The 25,225-nt window shown below is 37.5% G+C and overlaps 2 protein-coding genes across 2 annotated transcripts; both read right to left on the bottom strand.

Annotated features, from left to right (window-relative positions):
• Positions 1-10,390: 10,390 nt before the first annotated feature.
• On the bottom strand, positions 10,391-11,341 carry LOC139155400 (olfactory receptor 14A16-like). Its single transcript, XM_070730529.1, has one exon. The coding sequence runs from the start codon at positions 11,339-11,341 to the stop codon at positions 10,391-10,393; it is 951 nt and encodes a 316-aa protein (XP_070586630.1).
• Positions 11,342-18,275: 6,934 nt separating this feature from the next.
• On the bottom strand, positions 18,276-19,202 carry LOC139155399 (olfactory receptor 14I1-like). The gene has a single exon (XM_070730528.1). It carries the CDS (start codon positions 19,200-19,202, stop codon positions 18,276-18,278), a length of 927 nt encoding a protein of 308 aa, XP_070586629.1.
• Positions 19,203-25,225: the final 6,023 nt, after the last annotated feature.

Genomic DNA, 25,225 nt, shown 5'->3' with positions numbered 1-25,225 from the left:
TTTTAATTGTGAGCATGTCATCCCTAGAAAAAAGATAAAAGCAATTAAATATGCATTTGAAAAAAAAATATCTATAGGGTCTGTTCAACATTCAATAAATGTCCATTATATTTCTGAGGGATGAGTAATGAAATAGACAATTGTTTTAAAAAATTAAGTTTGATGGCATTCAATATTGTGATTGCCAAAATTTGGATTTAACCCTGCTGTTCTGTTCTACAACACGAAATCGAAGTTTGAGATCCTGTAAAAAATGTCCCCTGCATTTCTGAAACTTGAAATTTCATGACTTTTCATCATTTCAGGGGTTCTCTCTATGAGATTTTTTTTGGGGGGGGTGCGGGGCTTAGTTTTTGCTGGGCAAAAATGTCACACTTGTACTGTTTACGAGTCTGTGTGACTCGCATCAAAAAATCTTTATTTTAAGTGCTTATATTTGGTCAATTTGAAAACTTCTTTCCCTTGTAAACTAGGTTGGACATTTCTGCACACAATGAAATGAAAATTGAAATAAAAAATAATGCTTATTGGTTTATTTTGTTCACAAAAGCCCTCCCACCCACTTTTTTGTGATTTTGTTTTCAATTTATAGACAGTTTAGCCTGCAAAATGTGTACAATTTTGCTAAATTTGGTGTGGGATTACTAGTTTGAACATTCTTAATCATAATAAAAATATAAATGAACTGAACAAAATGATGCTTATTGGTTTTTTAAAATCAGAAATAAGCCCCCCCCCCCAGCTGCTTGCAACCATTTTCACTTTACCTTATTTTTAGGCTCCAAATCCAGAATATTTTTAATATTTTAGGCATTCATGTACCCAATTTAACATTGCTGATCATCATAAAAATATTTTTTCGGGGTGGGGTGAGAGGTGGGGGCTAACTTTTTTCTGGGCAAAAAAATAACCTCACGTTGAGTCTGTTTCTGGTCGTATACAACCCGGACCAAATATATATATTTTTAGGTACTTAAATTTGGTCTTTTTGAAAACGTTTTTCACTGGAAAACTAGTTTGAACATTTTTGAACTTAAAATTTTTTTGATGCTTATATTTTTAATTTGATCAAAATGCCCCCCCCCCCAATTTTTTGAGCATTTTGTGTCAGTTTATATTTTTTTTAGGCTACAAATCTCTAAGGAATTTTCCCCTCAAAGTTTTGATACACTAAATTAAACATTCCTGGTCATAAGAAAAATAGAAAGGAACTGGAAAAAAAAGATGCTTATTTGTTTATTTTGGTCACAAAAGGGCCACCCCCTTTGGCCTTGCTGTGTGCCATTAATTTCACTTTTTATATAGATTTGGCTAGAAATATTAGGAATATTCTTTTGAAAAGCAAGCACATGGTAACTAGATAACTAATTTTATGAAAGAAATCCTTTTTATTAAAACAAGTATGTAAATTTGAAATTAACAGCATAATTTCTATATAATATAATGAGCCGGGGTGGCGGAGTGCTGTACTGCAGGCCACTGAAGGCGGAGTGCTGTACTGCAGGCCACTGAAGCTGACTGTAGATCTGTAGGTCAGTGATTCAAATCTCATCACCGGCTCAAGGTTGATTCAGCCTTCCATCCTTCCGAGGTGGGTAAAATGAGGACCCGGATTGTGGGGGCAATATGCTGGTTCTGTAAAAAGTGCTATTGCTAACATGTTGTAAGTCACCCTGAGTCTAAGGAGAAGGGTGGCATAAAAATTGAATAAATGAATGAATGAATGAATGAATGAATGAATGAATGAATGAATGAATGAATAAATAAATAAATAAATAAATAAATAAACAAACAAACACAGCGGGGGGGACATTTATGTGCAAAATAAAGAAATAAGCATCAATGTTTTCAGTTCAATTTTCATTTATTATGTTCAGAAATGTCCAGACTGGTAATTCAATGACAAAGTTATTGAAAATATTTGGAATTAGGGGCCTAGAAAAATTTATAAAGTGACATGCTTGAAAAAATGGGGGGGGGCGGCCCTTTTATGAGGAAAATAAACAAAAAAGCATCATTTTTTTCAGTTCAATTTTCATATCATTATGTTCGGAAATGTTCAAACTAGTAATCTGACACCAAATTTAATAAAATTGTACGTTGTTTGCAGGCAAAACTATCTATAAATTGAAATAAAAATCACAAAAAGGGGGGTGGGCTTTTATGAGCAAAATAAACCAATAAGCATTATTTTTTTAAATTTCAATTTTCATTTCATTGTGTGCAGAAATGTTCAACCTAGTTTCCAAGGGAAAGAAGTTTTCAAATTGACCAAATATAAGCACTTAAATAAAGAATTGTCGGTGCGAGTCACACAGACTCGTAAACAGTACAAGTGTATAGTGGTTTTGAACAGAGCAGCAGGGTTAAATCACTATTACTTGTATTGTAGCAATATTATAGTAGTCTATCTCTGAATCAATTCTGGGAAATGTTCTTTCACCATCAGTTGAATGTTTCCTGTCTATTTCTGTTACCAGATTTCATTATAGTATATAATACAACTTTCTGTTTAAAAAACAAAAAATAATTTTAGAAGTTCAAAGATCGAAATGTATAAAAAGGGAAATTGGGAGAACCATTCATCTATTTAAAATTCCTATGTTTTTTCAGCCATATTGAGATATTTTAAACTTCTTGTTTTCTATAATGTTGTGATTTATACAGTAATGGTTTCACAAGCATCTTTTTCCTTTTCTCAGCTGCTTTTTCAGAGCCCCATAAAAATTATATCTGATCTGATGCAAATCATTCTTTGAATTAGTTATTTAGTCAATTACATTTTCAGTAAATAAGATAATAATGTCTGAATCAGTTCACATCCATTGATTTGTAGCTTGAGTAAAAGAAAAGACACTGAATGTTTTAATTAATAAGGGTGATGTTCAGTTTTTAAATTTTGTTGATTGTCTGCTATGCTAATTAGAAACAATTTCAAGGGAGGCAATGCTCATTATTTTATTTTTAACTATTCAATTGTCTTATTAAGATCTACTTATATTACTTTCATTTCATTTCGAAAGTAAAACTGTCTGAAAAATAATGATATAAAATGGGAAACAAACTCTGCACCAAGTGGAAGATCCAACAGGTTCCTAACAAACCTAGCAGACAACTTTGTTAGAGTAGAGAGGGAACAAGGGGATCAGCCATATTAGCCTTAATTCTCACTAAGAGAGATGAAATGATAGAAAGTGTTGAAGTGATCATAGAAACATAGAAGACTGACGGCAGAAAAAGACCTCATGGTCCATCTAGTCTGCCCTTATACTATTTCCTGTATTTTATCTTACAATGGATATATGTTTATCCCAGGCATGTTTAAATTCAGTTACTGTGGATTTACCAACCACGTCTGCTGGGAGTTGGTTCCAAGGATCATGCAATTTTGGAACTCAACATTATACAAACACAAACAGTAGAACAAAGTCAAACTAAAGTCTTGGACTAATTTCAATAAACTCAGAGAGAACTTTGGAAAGATTCCATGGATAAGAAACCTTAAGGGGAAAACAATTCAGGAAGCTTTGGAAATTTTGAAAACTGAGATTATAAAAGCCCAGACTAATTCAATACCAATGAAGAAGAAAAATAATAGATCAAAAAAGAAACAAACATGGCTGCATAAAGAACTCTCGGACAAATTGAAAGACAAAAAGGACAAGTATAAAATGTGGAAAGAAGGGGAAATAACTAAGGCAGAATACCAGCAAATAGCCCAAGCCTATAATGATGAAGTGAGGAAAGCTAAAGCTCACAATGAACAAAGGCTTGCAACAAGAGTAAAAAGTAACAGAAAAAGCTTCTTCCAACATATTAAAAACAAGAAAAAAGCCAAGGAAACAATTGGTCCATTGCATGGAGAAAACAGCAAGAAGGTGACAAGTAGCAGGGAGTAAGCAGAGCTAATCAATTTGTTTTGTGCATCTGTCTTTACTTAAAGGGAAAAAACAGCCCAACCTATCAAAAACATTATCACAAAAAACATATTAGAAACACAAGTTAAAATAGGGAAGAAAATGGTAAGGGAACACCTGTCCACCCTAGACGAATTCAAACCACCAAGACCAGATATATTACATCCCAAGGTTCTGAAGGAACTGGCAGACGAGATCTCAGAATCACTGAACTTTATCTTTCAAAGATCCAGGAGCAGCAGAGAATTGCTAGAGAACTGGAAAAGAGCTGATGTAGTTCCCATCTTCAAGAAAGGGAAAAAAACAGATTCAGGAAACTACAGACCTATCAGCCTGACCTCAAAAGGAAGCCGGAGTGGTGCAGCAGGTAGAGTGCTATACTGCAGGCCACTGAAGCTGACTGTAGATCTGTAGGTCAGCAATTCAAATCTCATCACCAGCTCAAGGTTGACTCAGCCTTCCATCCTTCCAAGGTGGGTAAAATGAGGACCCAGATTGTGGGGGCAATATGCTGGTTCTGTAAAAAGTGCTATTGCTAACATGTTGTAAGCTGCCCTGAGTCTAAGGAGAAGGGCGGCATAAAAATCAAACAAACACACACACACACACACACACACACACACACACATACTAGGGAAGATTTTGGAAAAGGTAACCAAGCAATGAATTGACAAACACCTATAAGCAATCAAAGTAATAACCAAAGGCCAACATGGATTTGTCAAAAACAGATTGTGCCAGACTAATCTTATAGTATTATTTGACAAAGTGACAAAATTAGTGGACCAGGGGAATGCTCTTAATGTGGTTTACTTGGACTTCAGTTAGACTTTTGACAAGTAGACCATAACCTACAATGGTGGAGTACCCCAAGGCTCTGTTTTAGGCCCTGTACTCTTCAATATCTTCATCAATTACTTGGACGAGGGATAGATGGGGAACCTATCAAATTTGCAGATGGCAGGAATAGCCAACACTCCAGAAGATAGGTGCAAAATACAGAAGGATCTTGACAAACCTGAAAAATGGGTGGTATCTAACAAAATGAAATTAAATAGTGAAAAAGTAAGATTCTACATTTAGCCAAGAAAAACAAAACACACAGGTACAGTATATGTGGTACATTGCTCAACAGTAGTAACTGTGAGAGGGATATTGGAGTCCTAGTGAACAACCATTTAAATATGAGCCAGCAGTGTACAGCAGCTGCTAAAAAAGCCAACACAGTTCTAGGCTGCATTAACAGAGGGATAGAATCAAGATCATGTGAAGTGTTAATACCACTTTATAAAGCCTTGGTAAGGTCACACTTGAAATACCACATTCAGTTTTGGTCACCTTGATGCAAAAAAGATATTGAGACTCTAGAAAAAGTGCAGAGAAGAGCGACAAAGACAATTAGGGGACTAGAGGCTAAAACATATGAAGAACGGTTGCAGTAGCTGGGCATGTCTAGTTTAATGAAAAGAAGTACCAGAGGAGACATAATAGCAATGTTTCTCAGGGGTTACCACAAAGAAGGAGTCAACCTATTCTCCAAAGCACCTGAGGGTAGAACAAGAAGCAATGGATGAAAACTAAACAAGGAGAGAAGTAACTTAGAACTAAGGAGAAGTTTTTAAGCAGATGTTGGATAACTATCTGTCTGAAGTAGTGTAGGGTTTCCTGCCTAAGCAGGGACTTGGATTAGAAGACCTCCAAGGTCCCTTCCAACTCTGTTGTTGTTGTTGTTGTTGTTGTTGTTGTTGTTGTTATTATTATTATTATTATTATTATTATTATTATTATTATTAAAATCCATTAAAATGTCTTATCTATTTAAATGGGATTGTAATTGTAAAGGGAAAGCAAAAAATCTTAGGGGTAAGGGAAGGTAATAACTCACCATCTTTATTCATGCAGTTTTCTTTATTTTCTCTTGTTCTTTTTCTCTGCAACTGTTGCTAACATTGTATACTGTAGAACCATGAATAGCATGTCATCCGATATGTCTAGCATTTTCTCCCAAATATAAGGTGTTAGAATCTATTGGAAATATAACGGAACTTCAGTGGATCAGAGATTTCCAAAACTCTGTGGGATGTTTCCCAAGGGTCTCTATTATTTTAAATGTAGAATTCTACAGGGGACAAATACTGATATCCTCATTTTACAAACCTGATGGCAGGAACGGATACATCAAAATAATCCACAAGTACAATTTTCTCATAATAAAAATTTAAAAGTGCTCAAAGATGTATTAATTTCTAATGGATTCGAAAGAAAAACAATTACAAACCTAATCAAAAAAGAGACATCCCCAAAAAATCAAGACCTAGAACAGGATAATGGCATCACCCTCCTCCCTTACATCAAAGGCACCACAGACAAAATTAGTAAAATTCTCCACAAACATAATATCAAACTTCATTTGTCACTAACCAAAAAATATCAAACATCCTAAGAAACCCAAAAGATAAAATCCAACTCGAAAACCAAGGAATCTATGAAATCCCTTGCAAAACCTGTGCAGTCACATACATTGGACAAACCAATCGAAGAGTGAGCGCACGCATTGCAGAACATAAGAATGCAGTCAAAAAAGAAGAAAAAACTTCCTCCCTTGTCCAGCACATTAAAAAAAACAGGACACGAAATTGACTTTGAAAAAACTAAATTACTTTATGTATGTATATAGAATGTATATTGAAGAATAATTATGGAAGCCGTAGAGATAGAAAGGCACCCCCTCAGCATGAACAGATGAGATGACACATCCCGACTGCCAGAGATTTGGAAACCAGCCTTAAACAAAAAAACATATCATAATCATCACCATGTCAATCCTTCAACTAAATGTGATTCCACCAACCAATCAAATCATTAAAACATAGTCACCCAATCTATTTGCTACATTCAAACCAAATCTCCACCCCCAACACTATATATAAGGAACAAATGGCAGTTGCAAACATTCTATATTTACAGCAGCACGAATCTTATAACTTCAGCCTGATGATGGTGAATGTGATTTCACCGAAACGTCGCATAGACACTCAAAATATTACACGGGGCAAAACCCGAACTCAGAACAATCTACATATATTTCTATTTCTATTTCTATTTCTATTTCTATTTCTATTATTTCTATTTCTATTTCTGTTTCTGTTTCTGTTTCTGTTTCTGTTTCTGTTTCTGTTTCTGTTTCTGTTTCTGTTTCTGTTTCTGTTTCTATTTCTATTTCTATTTCTATTATTTCTATTTCTATTTCAGGTAGAGTGGTACATCTACTTAAGAACTTAATTCGTTCCATGACCAGGTTCTTCAGTAGAAAAGTTTGTAAGCAATTTTTCCCATAGGAATCAATGTAAAAGCAAATTATGCGTTCAAACCCATTTGGAAAGAAATAAAAGCTCGGAATTTGGGTGGGAGGAGGAGGAAGAAGAAGAGGATGAGGACAATGACTGCCAAAGGAAGACGGCGAGTGAGGGGAATCAAAAAAATCCAAAACTTTAAGGCTTAAAAAAAAAAGAGGGACTCTGAGGTGGCAAGGAGGAGCAGGCGCCTCCCACACACCCAGCATGAGACTGCCTCCCATACACTGCATCAGAGAGAGAAACCCAGGTGGGGGAGAGGGGGGAACCTCAATCTCCTTTGACTGAAAGGCTGCAGCTGCTGCTGCTACCTGCTTCCTCTTCCTTTCCATGCTGAAGGGCTCCCGTCTTCTCTCGCTTGCTCACTTTGTAGCCAGCACCTTTCCTTCACTGTGGTGACTCCTTGGTTTGGCTTAGGTCGAGCTGATTCAGCCAGGGCGAAGCACCCCCTTTTGCCTTTCTGCACCCAGACAGTCTGGGAGGCAACCTCACGCTGTGTGTGGGGGAGGTAGCGCGAGGGATTCAACACAGCGAAGTGGTTTATTTCCTCTCCAAGCACCCAGAGAAAGGAAACCTAAGTGCCAAATCCCATTGCAACAATATCGCCAAAAAGGCTTCTAGAGTTGTTAACCTGATCCTACGTAGCTTCTGCTCCGGCAATCTCACACTACTCACAAGAGCCTACGAAACTTTTGCCAGACCCATCCTCGAATACAGCTCATCTGTCTGAAACCCATACCACATCTTGGACATCAACACCCTTGAAAACATCCAAAGAAATTTCACCAGAAGAGCTCTTCACTCCTCCACTCGAAACAGAATACCCTACGAAAATAGACTAACAATCCTGGGTCTAGAAAGCTTAGAACTACAGTGCCTAAAACATGATTTAAGTATTGCCCACAAGATCATATGCTGCAACATCCTACCGGTCAATGACTACTTCAGCTTCAACCACAACAACAAAAGAGCACGCAACAGATTTAAACTTAATATTTACCGCTCCAAACTTGACTGTAAAAAATATGACTTTAACAATCGAGTTGTCAAAGCGTGGAACTCATTACCGGACTCAATAGTGTCAACCCCTAATCCCCAACATTTCTCCCTTAGGCTATACACGACTGACCTCTCCAGGTACCTAAGAGGTCAGTAAGGGACGTACATAAGTGCACTAGTGTGCCTTTTGTCCCCTGTCCAATTGTCTTTCCTTTATCTCATATATACAGTAATACCTCGCCTTACAAATTTAATTGGTTCTGGGAGGAGGTTCGTAAGGTGAAAAGTTCGTAAGATGAAACAATGTTTCCCATAGGAATCAATGGAAAAGCCAATAATGCGTGCAAGCCCATTAGGAAAATCCAAAACATTAAGGCTTTTTTTAAAAAAGCGGGGGGGCAGACTAAGCTGAGGCGAACTGAGTGGAGGGACAGTGAGAGGTGGCAGTCCCAATGAAGAAAGGTGAAAAGAGCCTCTCTTGAGCTTCATGGGTCTTTCCCTCCTGTTTTTGCCCATCCCGTTCTGCTCATTTTCCCCACACCTTTCTCCTCTCTTGAACTCCATGAGTCCCTCCAGTTTTTGCCCATCCTGTCCTGCTCATCTTCCCCACACCTTTCTCCTCTTGAGCTCCATGAGTCCCTCCCATTTTTGCCCACCCTGTCCTGTTCATTTTCCCCACACCTTTCTCCTCTTGAGCTCGATAGTTCCCTCCCATTTTTGCCCACCCTGTCCTGCTCATCTTCCCCACACCTTTCTCCTCTTGAGCTCCATGAGTCCCTCCAGTTTTTGCCCACTCCGTTTTGCTCATTTTCCCCACACCTTTCTCCTCTTGAGCTCCATGAGTCCCTCCCGTTTTTGCCCACCCTGTCCTGCTCATTTTCCCCACACCTTTCTCCTCTCTTGATCTCCATGGGTCCCTCCCATTTTTGCCCACCCTATCCTGCTCATTTTCCCCACACCTTTCTCCTCTTGAGCTCCATGAATCTTTTCCCCATGCAGTTTGGAAGGGGGGAGTTTGTCACTGGGATTCAAAGCATCACTGGCAAAAATGAAGGGAATCGAGGAGCCTCAGGGAAATCCCAGCAGCTGCTCGGGTTCGTAAGGTGAAAATAGTTCAGAATAAGAGGCAAAAAAATCTTAAACACTGGGTTTGTATCATGAAATTTTGTATGAACAGGGGTTCGTAAGATGAGGTATCACTGTATATTTTCTTCCTTTCATATATCTTCTCTATTTTTACATATTATCTTTATATATATTACTTCACGTCTATTCTCTTCCATATGTATTGTGTATTGGACAAATGAATAAATAAAATAAAAAATAAAATAAAATAAAAAATGCTCCATTCAATCTGGGCTGCCTAGAGCAAAGGGGTCATTACTTTTCTCTGGGCACTGGCAGAGGATTATTCCCTCTCCAAGTGCCCAGAGAAAGGAAAATGCTTTGTTCGCTCTGACTACCAAAGCCTCCTTAAGAGCCAGCGAAAAGCACCTCTGGCAGCCCAGAAGAGCCCGAAATGGCCGGGTTTAAATAGGGAATGGTAGGAAACTGGCCGGACCTTCATGCTACTCTCAAATTTCATGGGAAATTTTTCCGGGCTCGGGTTCTTAAGTAGAAAATGGTCCTTATGAAGAGGCAAAAAAATCTTGAACATCTAGTTCTTACCTAAAAAAAGTTCTTAAGTAGAGGTGTTCTTAAATAGAGGTACCACTGTATATGTGATATATGTTATCTATGTTTTTGATGTGGAGTAAAAAAATAAAAAAATCTTTTACTAGGGTAAGGATAAATTGTTCAGAAACTTTGTCAAACATACATACATTCATTCATACATACATAAACACACGTATACACAAACACACATGTATGTATGTATAATATTAATTTATGTTGTATGCACAATGTACTATATACATTACACATTTCATTTAATTTTATACCTGTTGTTTCAAAATTATTTATGAAACTGAAAAAGTAACTTTTACCTGTTTAGTCGAAATCTCTTCAGGAAATGACTAGCATTTGACATCATCATCTGACTAATCACAATATTTTACTTTAAGGAAATATAAATGTTGAGAATACTAGTCTTATTTATTTGTCTCTATTTTAACTTTCCTATTGACATAAATTAATGCAGTTCCAGGTCTTTTCAAAAACAAATGAGCAGATAAATTTTGAAAGAGCAGCTTTGAGTTCTTTGTTTCTCATGCTGTAGATCAATGGATTTAGCATGGGTGGAATAATGGAATACAATATTGTAATTATAAAATCAAGATCTGATGGTTTGTTAGAAATGGGTCTTAGGTAAGCAAAAAAAACAGTAAATAAAAATATTGAAAAGACTGTGAGATGTGGTAGACAAGTAGAGATGGTCTTTTTCCTTCCATGAACTGAAGGAATTTTTAGAACAGCAGCAAATATCTTCACATAGGTAATGACAATAAAAACAAAACAACCAAATCCTAATGTAGAACTGAACATTACAACTCCAATTTCACTTATGTATGATCCAGAGCAGGCAATATTAAGCAAATGTGGGATTTCACAGTAAAACTGATTGATAATATTAGAGCAAAAAGGAATAATGAAAGTGTCAATAGTGTTCATTACAGAATTGAGAAAGCTGGCAATCCACACACAGCTTATCATTTTGGTGCAAGCTGCCCTGTTCATTATTATTTCATATCGTAAAGGATTGCAGATGGCAACATACCGATCATAGGCCATGAGTGTCAGGACAGCAATGTCAGAACCAACAAAAAAAATAAACATGAGGACTTGGGTAACACATCCTGAGTAATAAATGTGCCTTGTATTTGTAAGGGAATTAAAAATGGCTTTAGGAATAATGACTGAAACTGAACCAATGTCTTGTATAGCTAAGTTCATCAGGAAGAAATACATGGGGATGTGAAGGCGGTAGTCAGATACAACTGCAATGATGATTAGAAGATTCCCTGTTAATGTCATTAAATACAGTATCAGTAATAAAGCTACATATATAATCTGTAGCTCCCAAATCTTTGAGAATTCCAAAAGAAGAAAGTCAGATGTGAAATTATGCATTTTAAACTGTGATCATGTTATTCCTAGGAAAAAAGGAAAGAGCAATTAAATATGCATTTGAGGAAAAAATGAACAGGATATGTTCAATGTTCAATAAATGTCCATTAGATTTCTGAAGAATGAGAATTGAAACATAGACAAATGCTTTTTAATTCAGTTTGATTGCATTCAATATTCTGCTTGCCAAAATTTGGTTTTAAATAACTATTTCTTGCATTGTAGCAATACTATAGTAATATTATACTATTACAATACTATTTATGCATTTATTTATTGGACTTATATGCCCCCCATTTCAATAAAAAATACAACATATAAAACACTTCTAAATCCAATTAATAGAAATAATTCATTTAAAAAAATTTTTTTTAAAGCTAAACATTTAAGAAACCAGACATTCCAAAAACATACTAGAACATCCTACACATTCACTGGTCATTATAGTTGTCAGCAGTCTCTATTTCTAAATAGAGAAATTGCTGGGAAACTTTTTCTCTCTATCATTTGAATAGCTCTTGTCAATTTATTTTGCCAGAAATTCTGTTTTGTTTTCTTTTATGTTGTGATTTAAAATGGCTTTACAAACCATTTTCTTTTCAGTACTTAGCTATATAAAATGCATTTTCTACTGATGAAAATTTTGCTCCTTCTCCCAGGAAAAAAATGTAAAAATGAAAATGTGTTTTAAAGAACACACTAAAATGTGTTCCTTAAAAATTTGAAGGTCTGCAAATAAAATTTAATCCTCTGGATACTATCATTTAGAAAGTAAATTTTGAAGACTTCCTTCAATCCAATTTTTTGTAGGCTGCTTATAGAGTTAACAATTAATATTAAGAGACCCATATAAATTCAATCTGATCTAATTCAAATCATCCTTTAAATCAGTCATTTAGTCAATTACATTCATATTAAATAAGATCAAAATGTTTGATTTGGTTCACATCCATTAATTTGTAGCTGTGGAAAAGAAAACAAGCTGAATCTTCTAATCAATAAGGGTTAAATGCAGTCTTTAAATTTATTTGATTGTGTCTGCTATGGTAATTGGAAACAATTTTGATAGAGGCAATGCTTAATATTTTATTTTAAAATATTCTCATATCTTATTAAGATCTAGCTATATTATTTTTATTTTATTTCCCAAATAAAACTGAAAAATAATTGTATAGGATCTGTTAAAATATCTAATCTATTTAAACTTGACATTATTATAAGAGAATAGGCAGGAAAACTAAATTTAATGCTTGCAGAGAGGTGAAGAAATAACTAAAGATTACTCACCCTCTTTATTCATGAGACCATTTCCAAGGTTTTATTCTATAAAGGAATAAATGGCATATCATATAGTATCTTTAACCTTTTCTTCCAAATATATTATGAGTTAGACTCTATTGAAAATATAATGGAGCCTGAGTGGATTAGATATTTCCAAAGCTCTGTTGGGTGTTTCCCAAGGGTCTGTATTATTTTAAATGCAAAATTCTATAAGGGAAAAATACTCATGTTCTGATTTTAAAAATCTGGTAACAGGAGGGGGTATATTAAAATACTCCAGAAGTACAACTTTCTCATAAATTGTTCAATTTGAAAATCTTTTACAATAAATTTAAGGGTAATGGGGAAACCCCTTAGAACACAGTTTTTATTTTATTTTGTAAGTGGGTAATTAATTATAATTATAGTTGTTTAAAAATCAAAGAGAATGATTTTATGCCTCATGCAGTATATTTATTTCACTAGATGCTTGTAGAGTACATTGCACAAATAATCTTGTTGATATTCATTATAATATGAGACATCCTTTGACATTTATCAATCTTTTTCAGATATGTTTGCTTGAAGATTCTCAAAAAGAGGTTTATAATACATAGGTTCGACTACTGAAATGCTCTCTCCATAGGGCTTCCTTTGAAGAGCATTCAGAGACTGAAAATAGTGCAAAATGCAAGCAACTGAGCTATTGTGGGTCTTTAAAGATCTGCCCACATCTCACAATCATTCCATGAGCTGTATTGGTTGCCGATTGGTGTTTGAAAAGGTCAGGATCGTAATGATGGTGACTGAGTCAATCTGTGGTTTTGTTTGAGACTACTAAAATATGTTCTGCCTTTATAGTCTGCCCAAATCCCCAATTTTAGGACCTCTGATAGTAGGTATCTCGACATGATACCCTCTTGTCAATTTACATGTGCTATGTTGTTCATTAGGACAAGAAGATGCTTTTTTAATAGAATGGACCTGAAACTTTTTAATGCCAAGACTATAGCCCAGAGCTCCAGCAAGTTTATGATTAGTATAGATTCCACAGCTGACCAGACCCCTTCCTGAGCCTCCTGGGATCCTGTATGGGCACACTATCCCTGTGTGCCAGCATCTTTTGTCAGGGTGATCCTGTGATGTTCTAGGAAACAGGTTCTCTTGTGGATCGCAGGGGACAACCACCCATGCAGTGACTTCAAGACTGAAGCAGAAGCCAAACTCTGGCCAGGGAGGTGGAATGGCCAGTCTTCTGAAAAGGGAGGAGAAACCACTGATGTTTCCTAGAATGCAAATGTGCCCATAGTGTTATATATACTCCTGTTCAGTTTGGGGATTTCGCAGATTCTGATTCAGATAGTGTTTATGAATTAGTGGCAGGTCCTGATTTACAGACAGAAGAAGAATACATTGATGGGAATAAGGAAATTGCTGACCATTTCAATAGCTACTTCTGTTCAGTTTTCTCAAAATACACCTTACAATAATAATACTGTAGATGGATATAGCATTGCTTCCAGCTGTACGGATTCAGCTTCAGTGATTTTAGAAGCCGATATCCTAGAAGAACGTGAATGATTAAAGATAAATAAGGCAATGGATCCAGATGGCATCCACCCCAGAGTTCTTAAAGAACTCAGATTTGTAATTGCTACCCCCCTGATTTGTTTAACCAATCCCTGTTAACAGGAGATGTTCGTGAGGATTGGAGAATAGCCAGTGTTGTGCACAAGAAGGGCAGTAGAGAAGAAGCTGGTAACTAAAGGCCAGTTAGCTTGACATCAGTTGTAGTTAAACTGATGGAGACTATATGCAAAAAGAGGATAAATCAGCACACTTATTCAATTCAATTCAATTTATTAGATTTGTATGCCGCCCCTCTCCGAAGACTCAGGGCGGCTCACAACAATAATAAAAACAATATTTCAGCGAAAACAAATCTAATATTAAAAAGCACATAAAACCCTATCATATTTAAGAAAGCAAACAACATATACATAACCAAACATAAATATTAAAAAAAGCCTGGGGGAAAGGTGTCTCAACTCCCCCATGCCTGGTGGTATAGATGGGTCTTGAGTAATTTACGAAAGATAAGGAGTGTGGGGGCAGTTCTAATCTCTGGGAGGAGTTGATTCCAGAGGGACGGGGCCGCCACAGAGAAGGTTCTTCCCCTGGGGCCTGCCAAATGACATTGTTTGGTCGATGGGACTTGGAGAAGGCCAACTCTGTGGGACCTTATCGGTCGGTGGGATTCGTGCGGTAGCAGGCAGTTCCGGAGGTACTCTGGTCCAATGCCATGCAGGGCTTTAAAGGTCATAACCAACACTTTGAAATGTGACCGGAAACTGATCGGCAGCCAATGCAGGCCACGGAGTGTTGCAGAAATGTGGGCGAATCTAGGAAGCCCCATGATGGCTCACGCAGCCATGTTCTGCATGATCTGAAGTTTCCGAACACTTTTCAGAGGTAGCCCCATGTAGAGAGCGTTGCAGTAATCGAACCTTGAGGTGATGAGGGCATGTGCGACTATGAGCAGTGACTCCCTGTCCAAATAGGGCCGCAACTGGTGCACCAGGTGGACCTGGGCAAACGCCCTCCTCGCCACAGCCGAAAGATGATGTTCCAATGTCAGCTGTGGATCGAGGAGGACGCCCAAGTTGCGAACTCTCTCTGAGGGGGTCAGTAGTTTTCCCCCCCCAGGGTAATGGACAGAGAGATGGAATTGTCCTTGGGAGGCATGACCCACAGCCACTCTGTCTTGTCTGGGTTGAGCTTGAGTTTGTTTACACCCATCCAGGCCCCAACAGTCTCCAGGCACTGGCACATTACTTCTACTGCTTCATTGACTGGACATGAGGTGGAGATGTATAACTGGGTATCATCGGCATATTGATGATACCTCACCCCATGCCCTTGGATGATCTCACCCAGCGGTTTTATGTAGATATTAAATAGGAGGGGGGTGAGGACCGACCCTTGAGGCACCCCACAAGGGAGAGACCCCCCACTAACACCGACTGTGACTGACTGGAGATATAGGAGGAGAACCACTGGAGAACAGTGCCTCCCACTCCCAACCCCTCCAGCTGGCGAAGAAGGATACCATGGTCGATGGTATCGAAAGCCGCTGAGCGGTCAAGAAGCACCAGGACAGAGAACAAGCCCCTGTCCTGGGCCCGCCAGAGATCATCCATCAACGTGACCAAAGCAGTTTCCGTGCTGTAGCTGGGCCTGAATCCAGACTGCTGAGGACCTAGATAATCGGCTTCTTCCAAGGCCTGCTGGAGTTGGAGCGCCACCACCTTCTCAACAACCTTCCCTATAAAGGGAAGGTTGGAGACTGGATGGTAGTTATTAAGCACTGCTGGGTCCAGGGAAGGCTTCTTGAGGAGGGGGAGCACAAGTGCCTCCTTATAAGGAGCCGGAAAGGACCCCCTCCCCAAGGAGGCATTGACAAACTCCTGGACCCAGGAGTTGTCTTGGTGCATGGTGCTCTAAAGTAATGTTTTGAAGGTAGGAGTTGAAACAGTTTATGTCCAGGATGCAAGGGATCAGTAAATATTTTCACAGCCCTCTTTTTGACTCATGCAGTATACAGGTCCTCAATGGAATGCAGGTTGGCATATAGCTTTTTATAATGGGACTTTTGTTCATAATATAGGTCTTAAAGTTTGAGACTATAGATCTATATTGTGTGCCTTTTTTATTCACTGTCCACACAGATCAGTTTGTTTGTTTGTTTGTTCGAATTTGTATGCTATCCAACTCCCGAGGGACTCTGGGAGGCTAATGATAAATTATAATAAATAATAAATGTATATTTATTCTGAATTTAATAAATAAATCACCTTTTAAAAAGTAAACATACCCTTGGGTAAAATGTTTCTACATGTCTATAATGACTTATATGAAATTGGAAACCCATTTCAAAACTATTGATTAATAGTGATATGTACATATCCAGTATATGTGGCTTAATTAAGGAAATATTTTCATTTGACCCAGATATATTAAATATACCACATACACATATAAAAAAAAACCTCTTCAAAAGCATTCTTTATGCTTTTTAACTATTTTTTGTCATTGTGTTCTGCAGGTGGAATGTTATGTATCTGAAAAATTCAACCAACAAACCTTTTGGTGTCCAGGATTCTTGTGCATACATACGGTTAACTTTATTAAAGTAATATCTTCTTTTGCCCCAGATACATTACACAATGTTCCATATGCACATATGAAATAAGCTCTTCAGAGACATTCTGAAATGAAAACATTTTTTCATTATGTTCTCTAGATGGACTAGTAGGTATCTGAAGGCCTCAAGCATTGAACTCTTCGGATGTTCAGCATTCTTGAAAAGCAATTAAGTCAAATCTACTTCTTTCATTACATTTTTTCAACAATCCCACAAAACAGAAATGATTAATACTAATCATATTCAGCAAGAACGGTAGGCAGATTAAAGAACAATTATTGACTGGAAGTTAATAATTATTTGTTTTTGTCATTCTCAATAAGAAGTAGCAAAAAGGAGGGCACAGTAACTTTAGCTATAAAATTCAATTATGCATATATTTTTTTCTGAACTAATTGGTTACATTTTTAGAAATTAAAATCATCCTGGTGATTATTTTAACGGTAGATTATTAAATCATTAATCAGCATATAAATCAGCATATGCTATTATTAAATCATAATAGCATATTTAGTTACATGCATATAATAACATGTTCTTCTATCTTTCTCAAATATTTTTATATATATTTCATATATTTTGTCAGAAATCTACCATAAAGGAACAAGTACTAAATCATATTATTTTCAAATATATTTTATCTACATAAAGTTTGTCTTGATGGAATAGTTCATATTTCACATCTGCACCTTTTTATCTTTTTATAGTAAGTTAACCTGTCCACAAGTGGAGAATTCAGGATTATTCCCTGTATACTCTTTTTCTCCTTGACATAGATAATGAAAGGATTCAATTAATTTATTTTTCAAATATAGGTTTTGAAAGAGCAACCCCAATGTCCTTATTTCTTATGCCATGGATTGCAGTTATAAAGTCAAGGTTCGATAGAGCATTAGAAGGAATTGTCTGGAAAACAAGCATTAAGCAAATATATGCAAAAATCAGTGAGAAGCCAGTACTGAAAAAGCTTTTTGAATGAAAAGGAAAAATTGTACAGTTGCCTTTTGAAAAGCACCATTGGGACAGCCAAGACTGAGATGATTAAGAATCTCCATAGGCAAGTCTGTGAGAAATTGCACGCAAGCAGAGATAGTATTTTTTATTTCTTAAACAGAAGCAATTCTCAGAACAGAGAAGATCTCCACTAAAGCTAAATTAGGATGGAACACTTTCGGTTCCAAAAAGTAAAGATGGACAGGAGAAAAATGTAGAAAAGACCAGGATCATTATATTTAATATTATTAAATTGAACTGAAATAAAATGCAATACAGTTCTTACATATCTAGATCAATAAGGGTAAGTGCTTGAGAAATTATATCATTAGAAATATGCATATGTATAATCATCATCACTTTTTCAAGATAAGCTAAGCTAAACTAAGATATTTAAGGTATGTACGGAATATAAAGTTTACTTTTGTCCCTCTCTTTTTTCTTTTTACCATTAACACAGATAAAGAAATACATCCAAGTTCACAAATGACCAAATGACCATAAGCTAAGAAGTTTTGCAATAGTAACTCTGATGTCCTTGTTTCTCATACTATAAATTAATGGATTCAGCATGGGTGGAAATATGGAATAAATTAATGTAATTATGAAATCAAGATTTGATGGTCTGTTAGAAGTGGGTCTTAGATAAGCAAAAGAAACAGTAAACAAAAACATAGAGAATACACTAAGGTGTGGTACACAAGTAGATAATGCCTTTTTCCTTCCTTGAACAGAAGGAATTTTCAGAACAGCAGAAAATATTTCTACATAAGTAACTATTACAAAAGCAAAACAACCAGTTGATAATGCAGTACTAAATGCTACAACTCCAATTTCAGTTACATATAAGCCAGAGCAGGCAATCTTAAGTAAATGTGGAATTTCACAGTAAAATTGATTGACGATATTAGAGCAGAAAGGAATAGTAAACGTTTCAGCAGTGTTCAATGCAGCATTAAGGAAAGTGGCAATCCACACACTGCAGATCATTTTGGTGCAGGCCTTCCTGTTCATTATCATTTCATATTGTAAAGGGTTGCAAATGGCAACATATCTATCATACGCCATGACAGTGAGCAAGGCAATATCAGATCCAAGGAAGAAGACAAACAAGAGCACTTGAGTAACACATCCTGAGTAAGAAATATGCCTTGTATTTGTAACAGAATTAAAAACAGCTTTGGGGATGATGACTGAAACAGAACCAATATCTTGCATGGCTAAATTCATTAGAAAGAAGTACATGGGAGTATGAAGATGGTAGTCAAAAGCAACAGCAAAAATGATGACAAGATTCCCTGTTATCGTCATTAAATATAATATAAGTAATAAAGTTATGTATATCATCTGTACCTCCCAAATCTTTGAAAATTGCAAAAGAAAAAAGATGGATGTATTATTTTCCATTCTTGTCCATGAACCATGATATCTGCAGGGGGAGAAAAGTAGTGAAATATTTTATATTCAGTTCACTTTCAATAGATTTTATGATTAGCTAAACAACTTTCAATAAAATTAAACCTCTATTTACAAATGGACTAAAACCTTTCTAAGCTACATGACCTTACTCTTCAATTGTGTTGCTTAATTTTTGTGTGGTGAAGATCACAAGGATACATTGTACTATGGGCTTACCTCGCTTTGGCAATTTGTGAAAACAAAATATTCATAAATAGAATAAAACGTTCTAGAGAAAATAGTTTTAGAGAATGAAATGATGGAGTAAGTGAAATTGAAAAAGTCATTCCTACGGGTGGCTTACAATCTAAAGGGTCGATACTTTGAATTCTTGTGGCTTCAGCCATACTCAGGCTAATTACCTCTATTCTTTTGTTGGGTTGCTGTCTTTTCTAGTTCTTGGACTCTCCCTCCCTCTGTCCCTGACCCGCTCTCTCCTACTACCATCTCAGATCTTTGAGCTGAGTTTTAGATATATTAGATATATTTGGCAAATGCAGACAAAGTGAACATTTTTATATCACTAACACAAAAAGCAAACACACCAACAAAAAACTTTATTTTAAAGTTCCGAGAATGGCTGAACTAGAGGAAGAGGCAGACAAACTATTTTTCCCTTTCATGAAAAATGATTTGCCTGTCTCTTCCACTAATATTATATCTAGCTAAGTTGATAAAGTTTTGCAGCATTAACATCTATTAAAATATACCACTTATTGTGGCTGTAGAAATATTGGTGCTTCTTAGGTCCACCATATGAAATATAGAATGGGAATTTTAAAGACTGCCTTCATTTCTAAATCTCATTAAGCTCTTAAAGAAATTAGAAGTAATTTTAGTACAAATAAATAAGTTCTGATTTGATTTAAAGGGCAATTAATCTGCCATACTGGATATTTTAAGAAAAAAAGAAATTAATCATCAATGAGATAAAATTAAATGAATGACTCACCATCTTTATTCAAAAAGATTTTTTTCCTATTGTCTTTATGCTGCCATCAGTAACATTTTATACCATAGTAGAGCACAGGTTTTACTGTATTCTTTGGGACCTGTCCCAAGAGTTTATATTACTCTAGCTGAAGAATTCTGCAGAGGATAAAATAAGTGATATAATAAGTGTTAACAGCAATGGCTCATACTCCAAGTTCATCAGTCACACCTCAAATTCCCTCAACGACCTAAACCAGGGGTCCCCAAACTTTTTACACAGGGGGCCAGTTCACTGTCCCTCAGATGGTTGGAGGGCCGGAGTATAAAAAAGCCCTATGAACAAATCCCTATGCACACTGCACATACCTTATTTAAAGAAAAAAACAAAATGGGAACAAATACAATATTTAAAATAAAGAAGTAATAAAGTAATAAAGTAATTTATACTTCTTTATTAACAAGTAAATTTAAACTTAAATCAACAAACTCCCTTCATTTCTCCTTCCTTCCTTCCCTCCCTCCTTCCTCTCCACTTCTCTCTTCCCTCTCCATTTTTTGCCTTCTCTCTCATGTTTCATTGTCCTCTCCCTCGTTTTTTCCCTCCATCATTTTCTCATTTTTCTCTTCCTCTTTTTTCTCTCTCTCTCTTTCCATCTCTCCCTCTTCCTTTCTCTCTTCCTCTCTATCTCTCCCTCAGCACTCTCTCTCTTTCTCGCTGTCCCTCTCTTTCTCTCTCTCTCTTTCACTCACTCACTCTTTCTATCTCTCCCTCTTTGTATCTCTCCGTCTCTCTCTATCTCTCCCTCTTTCTTTCTCACTCTTTCTATCTCCCTCTTTCTCCCTTTCTATATCTCTCTTTCTCTCTCTTGCTTTCTTTCTCTCTCTCCCTCTCTTTCTCTCTCCCTCTCTTTCTCTCCCTCTTGCTTTCTCTCTCTCCCTCTTGCTTTCTCTCTCTCTCCCTCTTTCTGTCTCTTTCTTTCTCTCTGTCCCTCTTTCTCTCTTGCTTTTTATCTCTCTCACTCTCTTTATATCGCTCTCTCTTTCTATCTCTCCCTCTTCCTTTCTCTCTCCCTCTCTCTCTCTTTCTTTCTCTCTGTCCCCCTCTCTCTCCAGCAACGGCTTTCTCTCTCTCTCTCCTCCTTTTCCTTGCCGCTGCCAGATGCTCAGCAGCAGAGCGGGAGGTTCGGGAGCTTATTATATAGATCGGTAAAATCTCGTACGCTGCTGCGGGCCGGATAAATGGCTTCATCGGGCCGCATCTGGGCCCCGGGCCGTAGTTTGGGGACCGCTGACCTAAACCAAGTAGACTTCACTGAAGACCGAGTTGAAAAAGCATTACATGACCTTAAATCTTCTCTATCAGTTGGACCAGACGGTCTATGTGCTTACTTCCTAAAAAAGCTCTCTTCTACTATAGCTGAACCACTAAGCATAATTTTCAAAAAATCCTTCAGAACAAACACCCTTCCTAAGCTATGGTCGAAAGCAATGGTAATCTCCATCTTAAAAAAAGGACACCCGTCTCTTGTCGATAACTATAGACCAATATCACTATGCTGTATCCCATGCAAAGTCATGGAATCAATTATAAATAAATCAATTACTCTCCATCTAGAAACTAATAATCTGTTCTCTAACAAACAATTTGGATTCAGAAAAAAACTATCCTGCAACCTGCAGCTCCTCCACTGCAAAAATATATGGACACCTCATCTAGATCAAGGGAAATCTATAGATGCAATTTATATCGACTTCTGCAAGCACTGCACATCAAGACAATCGCCAGCCGGAAGAACTCACCTCCGGCAGCTTTTATGGCAAGGAGGAGGAGGAACACGGAGGCTGCCATGTCTGGGCGGCATTACTTCCTGGTGGGCAGTCTCACGAGAGCTCATGAGATTGCCCACAATGCCTTGTGCATGTGCATGCCCAATGGGCTGCTGGGAAAGGTGGGATCAGTGAGGGGTCTTAAAAGGCTGCCCCGCTTGCTGCTCCTTCCTTTCCCAGCAGCCAGGAGATAGACATCTCTTTCACAGCTCGCTCTTTCACAGCTCGCTCTTCCACAGCTAGCCCACAGAGGCCCGGACTGAAGAGGCCTGAAGAATCTGAAGTCTGAGGACCAAGTGGCGAAGCTGGGGAGCTTTTTTGGAGGAACGGGAGCAGCAATCAGCAGAGAGAAGCGGTTTGGAGACCCCTGAGGAAGGGCAGTGGGAATCCCAAGATTAAGTGGGTTTTCTGCTAGGCCCTCTAAAGCGAGTGTGTTTTGTCTAGGCCCCTAGTCTAGCTAGGCCAAGCAAGTTGTTCTAGACCCCCTACAACAGGGACCCAATTTCAGATATTTTAGTAAGAAAGCCTTTGGTTTACTAATAGGATGGCACCAAAGGGAAGGAAGAAGCAGGCCAGAGGTGCAGCTGTGGCTGCAGCTGTGCCTAGGCCTGGGGCTCAGATGGGTAGGAAGGAGCCCTTGAGGAGGACAGCGAGGTGCAGGGCCCCATCGAGAGCCTGGGCAGAGGCCCAGGCAGACTTAGTAGCCCCGGGTAAGAGGCCCAGGATGGTCCCCTTGGGACCAGGGGGGAGGCCCATGGGGAGCCAGCAACCACTAGGACAAGGCGGGGAGCAAACCCACCTGTATCTGGGGCAGGGGATGAGATTGGGGGTCAACAACAAACAGTGGAACTGTGGGTGCCAATCCTGGACCGCAATCGCGTGGCAGGGGGGTAAAAGGAACTGGAAGGTATCATTACCCACCCATCTTTTGACTGCCTTGCTAGCACGCTTGGATGCAATAGAAGTACAGAACACGCAAGCACCCGACCCAGTGGTTCTGAGGGCCAGAATTGGAAGGAGGGGACCAGCCGGCACAGGCCAGGCAAAGGAGCACGGCAACCACGAGCAGGCCACGGGCTCAGAGCAGTGAGGAGACTGCCTAAGTGTGGGGTGAGTGCCCTGTTCCAGCACAATTCTGGTCAGGTTCACATCTTGGCTTTAGAGCATGCACACCACCGAGCACACAGGATAATTAAAAACAAGTCCTTGACAGAGCGAGGGTTGTCTACAGTATCATATCTGCACAGCTTGTATTTTGTTTTTTTGTTTTTATTTTTTGCCAATGTATAAGACAAAGCATTTGTTGGTTAATATTTGGAGTTGCCAATTCTTTGACCATTCTAACATATAGTCAAGTTCTTTTTGTAGGGTAGCAGCATTGTTGGTGATGTTGAATAGTTTTACATCATCAGCAAAATGAATGCAGTTGCTTAGAATCTGATCAGAAGGGTTGTTTATGTAGGGTATAAAGAGTGTGGGTCCTAAAATGCTTCTTTGAGGGATACCATTATTAACTGGTGGAGGGTTTGATAGAGTGTTCCCTATTTTGATGACTTGTTTCTGTTTTATAGGAAAGCTTAGGGATCCACTTAGTGATCCAAAAGTGCCATAAGATTTTAGTTTTAGAAGTAGTTTGTTGTGTACTACTGAAGACTTTACAGAAGTCTATATGAATTGCATCAAATGCTTTACCCTGGTTGAACTGTAAGGTCCATATGTTTTTACAGTGTAAGAGTTGCAGGTTGTAGGATAATTTATTTTTGAAGTCAAACTGCTAATGGATTGGTTTATGACTGATTCCATGATTTTGTATGTGACACAACATAATGAGATTGGTCTGTAATTTTGAACTAGGTGGACTATCTAGGCTATCTTTTTGAAGATAGGGATCATGGTGGTTAGTGACCATAAGCTAGTTAAGGAGCTGGTTTTGAAAGATATTTCATAGATTATACTAAGAGATTCTGCTATGGTGGTTTAGAGCTTTTTTATGAAGTAGGCACATAATCCATTAGGGTCAATAGATAGAAATGGTTTTAGGTTGCATAGTGCCTTTTCAATAGCATCTTCTGCAAAATTGACATGTAGTAGATAGATAGAAATGGTTTTAGGTTGCATAGTGCCTTTTCAATGGAATCTTCTGCAAAATTGACATTGTGATTGATTGTGATATGATTGTGATTGATTGTGATATGATTGTGAAGTGTAGGCCATGATCCATCACTGTTTACAAAGGCTGAACCAAAGAATGTGTTTAAAAATGGTCTTAATGATTTCTTCATTACAGTCTTTCCCATTTGGCTCTTATAGTGGTGGGGTGGATCTTGAGTCTTTGAGACCCAAGATGGATCTTGAGTTTGTTGTTTACAAAATTATAGAAGGCCCAGGTGGATTTTGTGCATAATAGGTGTTTGCTGTGATAATTTATGAATTCTGCTTTTATCTGTTGGCATTTTAATGACGTGGCCAGTTTTGTTTTTGCATCAAAGATGTGAGGGAGTTTTAACTGAAGCTTCCTAATTGTTATGGGTAATTTATTTTTCCTGGTTTGGGGGTTTATTAGTGGTAAATATAGTTTGATAGTTCTTTTGACTTTTTCTAAAAAGATGTTATAATGGTCATTGGCAGTAATGCAGACAGTGAACAGAGTTTGCTAATCAAGAAATGAGAGATCATTATTTATGAGATCAAAATTGACTTTTCTAGTTACGGTGGGACTTTGTCATTTTGATCATCTTTGTAAGGACAAAAATTGAGACCAAAGTCAATCATGCTGTGTTTGCTGTTTGAAAAGGATTTGTTTATTTGTAGACTAAATTTGTAGGCTTACTTGAATTTAAATTATTGCAGAAGTTTATTTATTAATTTGACTTCTTCTGTCACACAATTCCAATGTTGAGATCAAGTCAGTTGTTGAGTCTAGTATTGTTTGTTACAATTTGATCCAATCCCAGATTAGAATTAGCATAGTACATGGCTGTATGTATTGGTTCTGTTGTACATTCATTAAGGGTCCAATTAATAATATATAGTTTGAGATCATCAAAGGAGATAAGAGGGTGAGGGGAAGGTAATGTGCATGTTATTAATGTTAGTTATTAGTGAAGTTAGTTTGTTAGCATGTACAAGGTTGTAATCAGTATCAGTATTTGTAACGAAATAAGAAGCAAAATATGGTATTTAGAGACAGCTCACATATTATGATTTCAGGA

Source organism: Erythrolamprus reginae, unplaced genomic scaffold (genome assembly GCF_031021105.1).
Source record: "Erythrolamprus reginae isolate rEryReg1 unplaced genomic scaffold, rEryReg1.hap1 H_18, whole genome shotgun sequence".
In the NCBI taxonomy this organism is placed as follows: domain Eukaryota; kingdom Metazoa; phylum Chordata; class Lepidosauria; order Squamata; family Dipsadidae; genus Erythrolamprus; species Erythrolamprus reginae.
Note: the sequence above shows the minus strand (reverse complement) of the source record. Positions and strands in the feature narration are given on the sequence as shown.